The sequence below is a fragment of the Aedes albopictus genome, chromosome 1, assembly GCF_035046485.1.
Source record: "Aedes albopictus strain Foshan chromosome 1, AalbF5, whole genome shotgun sequence".
Classification (NCBI taxonomy): domain Eukaryota; kingdom Metazoa; phylum Arthropoda; class Insecta; order Diptera; family Culicidae; genus Aedes; species Aedes albopictus.
Genome location: NC_085136.1, coordinates 274,833,334 through 274,842,084, shown reverse-complemented (window position 1 = coordinate 274,842,084; position 8,751 = coordinate 274,833,334). Strand labels below are relative to the sequence as shown.

General features: G+C 42.7%; 2 protein-coding genes across 27 annotated transcripts in view; one reads left to right on the top strand and one right to left on the bottom strand.

Annotated features, from left to right (window-relative positions):
* Positions 1 to 8,751, top strand: part of LOC109429300 (E3 ubiquitin-protein transferase MAEA) — a 331,826-nt gene that overhangs the window by 57,455 nt on the left and 265,620 nt on the right. The gene's annotated exons all lie outside the window — the stretch shown is intronic.
* Positions 1 to 8,751, bottom strand: part of LOC109429301 (C-terminal-binding protein) — a 377,738-nt gene that overhangs the window by 145,218 nt on the left and 223,769 nt on the right. For 15 of the 26 annotated variants that reach the window (XR_009996515.1, XR_009996516.1, XM_062846801.1 and 12 more), the window contains 2 exons: positions 6,652 to 6,754; positions 5,745 to 6,215 (listed from right to left, as the gene is read on the bottom strand). Coding sequence is in view for 24 of the 26 variants with exons in the window: in XM_062846801.1 (XP_062702785.1) it covers positions 5,745 to 5,927 (183 nt within the window). In the remaining 2 variants the exon portion in view is untranslated. Of the gene's footprint in view, positions 1 to 5,744; positions 6,216 to 6,614; positions 6,755 to 8,751 lie in introns of all 26 variants that reach the window. The other 11 variants (XM_062846798.1, XM_062846793.1, XM_062846802.1 and 8 more) reach the window with 3 other exon arrangements.

Genomic DNA, 8,751 nt, shown 5'->3' with positions numbered 1-8,751 from the left:
GCTGGGGCCGGAGTATATGCACCCATGACTAAACTCGCCATACAAATGGGTAAATAATGACCAACGGTGTTTCAAGCTGAAATTCAAGCTATGTTGGAATGCCCTGCCATCTGTCTTAAAAGAAAAATAGACATGAGATAATCTATATCTTTTCAGACAGTCAGGTAGCTTTAAAGGCAGTCTGCACATTTGATGAATGTCATTCTAAGCTAGTATGAGAGTTAATTACACTACTGAAGTAGCTGGCTAAAAAGAATACTGTAAAATTATTCTGGGTACCAGGTCATTGTGGAATTGCAGGCAATGAAATTGCGGATCAGCTAGCTAGGGAAGAATCTCTGGGTAAGGCACCCGAACCGGAACCTTTCTGTGGATTATCATCAAGTGCTCTATCGATGGAGCTAAAAAACTGGGAAAAGCAGAGCGTAGGAGCAAACTGGCATACTGCACCTAGAATAACCCAGTCAAACAGATTCATTGTGCCAAGCATGAAAAACACGAACATACTACTGAAACATAGTTAATAGTTAAGCGAAGTGTGTTCACAAGATTGTCAATCGGGCACATCCCATCTCGCCACTTGCTATTCTAGATTCATTCAGTAGAATGCCGGTTCTAAGATTTCACAACTGAAACCTTGGATTATCTACCTACTTTGTGTTAATTGACTCCTTCAGACAACGCTTAAACGGAATCCTTATTCTTAATTTTATTCTCTCCAGTGGCGATTCCCTAACCTCAAATCTACCTGTTCAACAAATGTAAATTCTTGAATTTTCTCAACAAATTGGTATGCAATTTGTAGAGAGCGACGAGAATAGCCGTTTCCATCCATTTTCAATTGGATTCAGAACCTGAACTCTCCACAATTACAAGTTTTAGGGTCGTTGAACAGGTAAAAAGTGAGGTTACGAGACGCCACTGATTCTCTCTAGTTAAAAATCTCTCTGGAAAAATATTTGGAGAAAATCCTGAAGAAATTTCAAAAGGAATAGTTTGGGAAACGCCTGAACAAATCTCCAGTAGAACTCCTCTCTTTCACAATTAAACTTCTGGAAGAAGAAATCTCCACAAAAAACACTGCAGCAGCTGCTACCAGTACCCTCCATGAATATGTATTTTCTTACTGAGTCCTCTTGAAATTTCTACTTGGCATTTCTCCAGGGAATTACCCAGAAATTCCTCTAATAATTTATCCAGAAATCCTTGCAGAGCTTTCCCAATGTTTCACCAACAAATCTTGCGAAGAAACGCTTTTTCATACATTTTCTTATGAATTTCTCTCAATATATGTATTTCCGTTAACTGGATGATTTCCGATGATTTTCCAGAAATTATCTAGACATTTCTCAAGTTATTCCTCTAGTAAAGCATCATTACTCCAGAGATGCCTTAAAAAATGTAATGTTTCCATTGTGTTTAATTCGAGAACTAATCGTAAAAAATCGTAATTTAAAAATTGGAGAAAAATGTTGTAGAATTCCTTCAGAGAAATATTTTAGGGAGTTTCAACCAAAAATGGTCGAGGCCTTCCTACAACAATTTAACTAAAATTTAACTAAAAAACTAGGAGTGTGTAATGTCTGAGACATAACCGCAATGTTGACGTAGGACTAATTTTTAACGCATAATAAAGAATTTGGGGCTCACAGATGAAGTAAACGTGTATCTATTCAGCAAAAATAACGGCCAGAGTAAAATCACTATATGCTAAAGACTCGAAATCTGGCGATTGTTGCTGGTAATGATGATTCCCGTATCATGACGATGATGCTGCCGAGCAATGCCTTTAAAGTTGAAGGATTCGTCATTGAAATAATCGTCATCATTGAAAATTCGAAAGCAGTTTTCTCGTACAAAGCTGAAATTTCCGCAGTGAAAATGTATTCACTGTATTGCGGCTGAAGATTGGAGTACAGTAAACTTATTTTCACTGCAGAAATTTCAGTTTAGAATGAGAAAACTGCTTTCGAACTTTCAATGATGACGATTATGTCAATGACGAATCCTTCAACCTTAAAGCGCATTTGACAGGTATCCTACTCGATTGGAATGACATTGACAGTAAATTTGGAATTTCAAATACCAAATATACAGCGGTGTATATTTAGTATAAAAATTAAACTTTATCGATAAACTAAACTATAAAAATTAGAATTAGTTGAATTTTTAGAAATAATTGAATAATGCTCCAAATAACTCTTTCGGAAGCTTTGGGGCCCTTAAAAGAACCATTTTGGTATAATTCATTGCCACCCATGCCGCCACCACCGATTGATCCGAAAAGAATCGAGGCTTCATTGGACAGAGGGCGGTGCCACCCGCTTGCTCATCCGTTGAAGCGGATCTTTTTTGGGATCTTGCTGCTGCTGCCGCTTACAATCCATGAAAGAATCGGGGCCCCGGCAAACGAAAAGTGACGTCAATCGAATTTTCGTTTGCCGAGGCGGATTTATCTTTGGATGTTGCTTCCGCTGCTGCCTCCACTGCCGATTGATCCGAAAAGAATCGAGGCTTCATTGGACAGAGGGCGGTGCCACCCGCTTGCTCATCCGTTGAAGCGGATCTTTTTTGGGATCTTGCTGCTGCTGCCGCTTACAATCCATGAAAGAATCGGGGCCCCGGCAAACGAAAAGTGACGTCAATCGAATTTTCGTTTGCCGAGGCGGATTTATCTTTGGATGTTGCTTCCGCTGCTGCCTCCACTGCCGATGGATCCGAAAAGAATCGAGGCTTCATTGGACAGAGGGCGGTGCCACCCGCTTGCTCATCCGTTGAAGCGGATCTTTTTTGGGATCTTGTTGCTGCTGCCACCGACAATCCATGAAAGAATCGGGGCCCCGGCAAACAAAAAGTGACGCCAATCGAATTTTCGTTTGCCGAGGCGGATTTTTCTTTGGATGTTGCTTCCGCTACTGCCTCCACTGCCGATGGATCCGAAAAGAATCGAGGCTTCATTGGACAGAGGGCGGTGCCACCCGCTTGCTCATCCGTTGAAGCGGATCTTTTTTGGGATCTTGTTGCTGCTGCCACCGACAATCCATGAAAGAATCGGGGCCCCGGCAAACAAAAAGTGACGCCAATCGAATTTTCGTTTGCCGAGGCGGATTTTTCTTTGGATGTTGCTTCCGCTACTGCCTCCACTGCCGATGGATCCGAAAAGAATCGAGGCTTCATTGGACAGAGGGCGGTGCCACCCGCTTGCTCATCCGTTGAAGCGGATCTTTTTTGGGATCTTGCTGCCGCTCGGTGCTGTCCGTCCGCTGCTGTGTGTGCCGATGAAATGATCGAAATGAGTGTGTGCACCACTTATATAAGTTTCGTCGTGTCGCCTCACAGAACTATGCTTGATTGTGATTGGTTGGGTAAGACTGATCTCGAGCTTTTACTAATTTTCAGCTCCAGCCTCAGTCAAGGCACATCATTCAATTGAGCCCCAGCTAGGAAGCATAAATTTGTGGTGTTGTAGGTTTAAAGCTTTTACCATAGTTGATGACGTCAAACCCGACATCAACCTATCATTCACCTATTTTGATTTTAGCCACCAAACCTAACATAGACCCAATAGTTGATCGATGTTGGTCCAACAGTGGCCCAACATTCGATAAAAATTGACCCGACTTTAACCCGACATTCGACATTTTTTCAGTCTGGCGGAATCCAGAAAGAAATCAGAGGGAACAGCTTTTATACCCCTAGATTAGCAGATGCAGCTCCTCCCATTCGGCTGGCTTTCCAGAATATTTCATTTGCATGGCCCGCCCCGCCTGCTTCAGACGCTTCAAACGATTAATCAACCCAGAAATGGAAAAAAAATTCATTAAGCGTTAAAGTAAACAAAATATTGGATGATTTAGATCATTTTAATTCGAAAATTGTTAGAGTTAAACAATGTTTTACGGAAAATAGTTCTGATAGGGTAATGCGTTGCTGAATTCTGGGTGGAACCATTAGTGGCCGGAATTCAATCATTCATTTTTCGGGTGAACCACACTTTTCTCGATTGATGGAGTAAAATTATCTGATTTACAACTCTTGGAGAATAATTTTTTGGTGATCCTGATAAGGACCGTTTGATAAAGTAACGATTTCAGGAAGAAAATGGCATGAAACCGCCTTGCCACGCAATGCGTGTTGGTTTTCTCCGTGCTAATCCTGCAGGATGCCACCGAAAATTGGTAGGCCGCTTTCTGCCGTGGATAAGATTCATGACGCTATCAGCACGATAGCCGAGAGTCGCCGATGGGTAGTGCTCAGGTGTGGAGGTGACATCCACCCTGCTTGACTGATCCAACGAAAATGACTAAAGAAATCAGAGGGAGCAGCTTTTATGCCCTAGATTAGCAGATGAAGCTCCTCCCATTCGGCTGGCTTTTCAGTATATTTTATTTGCATGACCCGCCCCGCATGCACCAGACGCTTGAAACGGTTAATCAACCGAGAAATGAGAAAATTTCCATTTAACGAATAAAGTAATCAAAATATTGTAAGGTTAAGATCATTTTAACTCGAACAACGTTATAATTTATCGATGTTTCACGAAAAATGGTTCGGATAGGGTTGATAAATTCCGGATGGAACCATTAGTGGCCGGCATCATCATTCTTGCGGGGCCACCAAGCATTCAATCTTTCACTTTTCGGTTGCACCACACTTTTACCGATCCATGATGGAATGAAATAATTATCTGATTCACAACTCTTGATGAATAATTTTCTATGGTCCTGAAAAGAACCGATTGAATATTGAAAGATTTTAGACAAAAAATGACATGAATTTATCATGCCACGCAATGCGTGTTGGATTCCTCCGTGCTGAATGCTGAACGCCGTCGAAAATTGGCCCGCCGCTTGTTGCCCTGGATGTTCCTGATGCTATCATCAATGCGCCACCGCCAATCAATCGGCGAAAGGACCGAGCCCCGAGGACAGCGACGCAACTCGCAAATTCGTATGTCGCTGATCTTTCTGTGGATTTTGCTGCCTCTGCCACCACCGCCGAGCAATCGATGAAACGTATTCTTTCCTTCGTCTGCCGCGTTAGACGGTTAGAAGGCGAATGTGCAACAGCACCCTTGCCGACAACCACCGACGCCGAGCCAACACGGCCGTCAAAGAATAATGAGCGAAAACGCAAACGAAGAAAGTGGGCAGCTCTCGTTCGATGCGTTCACCTCGAGACGACAAAGGCAAATGAGGGAAGATGCGAAGAAGCAGTAGCTTTTATATTCGACGGGAGCATCCAAAATGTGCTCCAAAATGTGCTCGATCGTGATTGGCTGGAATAAACATGGGTTCACTTTTCCCAATTTTTCAATAGTTTGTTATTGAAAAACAGCAAATATTATTATTGGACATAATTGGTGTAAAGATTTGCAATCAATTGGTGCCAAAATTTTGAAAATTCAACAAGAAATGGCTGAGCTATTAACGCTCAAAATCTCCACTTTAAACGTAACGCGGCTGATTTCTGAAAATTTAGAATGACACCCGGTATAGAAAAGAGAGACGTAGTCCTACGTCAAAAACGCAATGAAGCAAATACATAAGCGTACAATCATGCTGTACATTAAATCCATTTTGATTGACGGAACAGTGAAAATTAATTCATTCATAGCTTACGAAATACAACTCATCTTGCTCCACGCTAATTGAGAAACAATCACCTACGAGTTTAATACGCTTGTGAAAAGTATGAGAACTTTTGAACTTATATTAGACAGATCCAACCATGCTTCAACTTACTTTTTCGTGAATCTCCGATGTGCTCTGTGCGTCGCAGAACGCGACTGTGGCAACGTCCTTCAATATGGGCATCTCGATCGAGCAGTCCCGCCCGTCCAGCAGGGCCACCAACGGCCGCGACTGCAGCGGTCCGTTCGAGATCGGTCCCCGGACATCGCCCAAACGGGATCGTTTCGGCAACATCGTTTCGCTAGTGCGGCGTCGTCGACGTCGTCGTCGCTAGTTGACGTATTTTGGCGGGGTTTTGGGGGAAAAACGGTTTTGCGCCACTGACTGCGAGTGGCTCTTCGGGGTTTGGGTTTCTTCTGTTGGTCACTTTATTTCTGTTTTCTTCTTTGTATTTTTCTTTTGCACTTGAAATAAAAAATCCAACTAAAAATTGGATATCGGATTGAGCTCACTTGAGGTCAACACTTGCGTTTATCGCACAACATCTACACTGGTTTGCTACGCACTACGCTTATTCTTTTCCTGTTGAAAAAAAACAACCAATAATAATTCACTTATTCCAGAAATGTGGTCGAAACACAGCACTCCCACAGGCTTTCAAAGGCCAGTAAAAGCTGCATACAAATATCTGTAATTTGATTGACAATCAGCACACTGTATTCCTCATTAGCCCTCTTCACAGGCCCGGCCAGGTCAGATGTTCAACTGTATCCATTCGATTAATTTATGTAAATTTCATGACCGAGGTGGCATCGATTTTGGTGCATCAGCTCACAGCTCCACTTTCCGGTGTTCACTTTCCAGAATAGATAGCATCCTGTGCCAGCACACGCACACACTTTTGCTGAACGTGAAGCACTAATGAGAATACACTGTCGAAATGAAATTATCCCTCCACTAGAACAACACTGTCCGACGCACGCGTTCACTTTGTATGATAACTGCAGAGTTGATAAACCTGCGGCCTGGCTGCGTCCCCGATGTTGGCGGTGGCGGCGGCGGCGGCAACGCGAGTGAAAGGTTATTTCCGTCGAACCGTGGCCCACATTGTGCTGAGTTTTCTGAAAATGAACAGAGAAGAAATGTAAACAATTAGTATCGCTTTGAAATGATTTTAATGCGTTTAAATACTGAGGGAACAATATCGTGGAGATCTCTTTTGCTCTTTACAAATGGGGGTGGTTCGGGTGATGATGCTGCTTTGCATGGCAACATTGTAGTACCATTTAAGCAGGGCTGGTACCGGCAAGATAATAAAATTGTCTTGACTACGACAATACGGTAATATACCAAGTATTACCGATGATCTACGCATCTATGGCTGGCAATAATCTAAGTTGGCGAACTTTCACTACTGAGGCCCCTCAGCGGTTTTTAACAAGAAATATTTTATTGTGAAATTGAATAAAACAAATTGTGTGGAACGAGCTCACCAATTTTTCTAAACAATGCTGAACACACGGCCAATGGACAAGGGAAAGTGTGTGATCTGTTGATTACTAGAATTGTGTACATGTACTTCTGTATTTCCACGATTGTCAAGGGAAGCGAGATTGTATTATGTAGTTATGACTAGACTGAATTCGTACCCATCTCACTCGGAAAGTGACTCGCGACCATCCCTCTATGAAATATCGTTTACCCTACCCGACGCAGAACATCTTCAAAAGTCGCTACACACAAAAATGTATCCTGCATAATCCAGCACCAGCCGAGAATACTTTAAAATTTGCGCTTCAACCAAGAGAACACTCGGCAAACCTTCACAACAATCCAGTTCACCCGGTGGTGGTATCATCTAGCAGCAAGCAGCTAGCTATCCGGGACGACATGGCGGCAGGATTTAAGAGCTAGCCCAGTACGGAGATGTGAAAACGACCGACAGATAAAAGGGGTGAACTTTTATCGATTTTTCCCGGCACCGAGCAACCGAAGCAAGTGGGGAAACGCGAGAGCACAGAGGACACAAGGGGAGTCGTCGTTCTCGTAGCAATGTACTGTAATGTGGAAGCTCGGAAGAGCGTATAAAAGTGCTGGAACGAGTGAAACCACGCGTACATGAGTCTGCTTCTAGCAGCAGCCAGGGCGGCTGCTTTCGTCTCTCCTCGCAGGGCAGCGGCATCAGCATCAGCATGGCAGTCGTATAAACTTATTTTCGTTGACTCTTTAAACTAGCTGATACAGATGGGTGCCGTGCCGGCATTTTCCCGGCGTGCACTAGGGGTGTTTGTCCTTGTTGGTCTGATTTAGACTTGTATAGGAAATGGGGAGAGATTTTTTCGTATTAAAGATATCGGTTGTGGGTTTTGAATAATCTGGAGTTTTGGATACGCTTCGGGGATTGTTGGAACAACTAGGGCACATTGGAACCTCTTGACACATTCTAGTTGTTCGAATGCAGAGCAGTACTGAATGTAATACATAATATGTGTGGGTAAAGTGTAGTTCTCCATAGGTGGATTAAATGAAAAAGAAAAATAAATAAATAAAATGGAACGAGCTCACCAATAAACCTACATTATTATGCTCACTAAAGAGAACATAATCGAAAGGAACTGAGCGATATCTCCTACTGCTTGGCATCATAAAACCAAATCTTGAGAAACAGATGTATCTCATGCGAAGCGATGACGCACGGTACGATCGAATCAACGCACTAACTGATATCGTACGAAGAATCCCACAAAAACTATGTTTACTTTCCACACACATACAAATACGGCACCTGACGATAAATCCCACATAAAATCTTGTCCTGACTTTTCGAACTCTCATCAGAATAGCCTATAGAGATAAGTGACATTTCAACACACGAACACTAGCGCAAATTTTTCCTCACACAAAAGTACACGCCGATTGAAAGGCTATTCAGATTGCATATGGAAATATTACCCAATCGAATTGGGTAAAACGGGTAAATAATGATAAAACTAACGTCCGGGGTGCAAATATTTTCCTCGCAGTTTCACAACTACATCTACAAAAAAGGCACGCATACAATTGAACGTGATTACGTCTATTGAGAGTGTTTGTGTATATACTTTGACAGACACGCGTA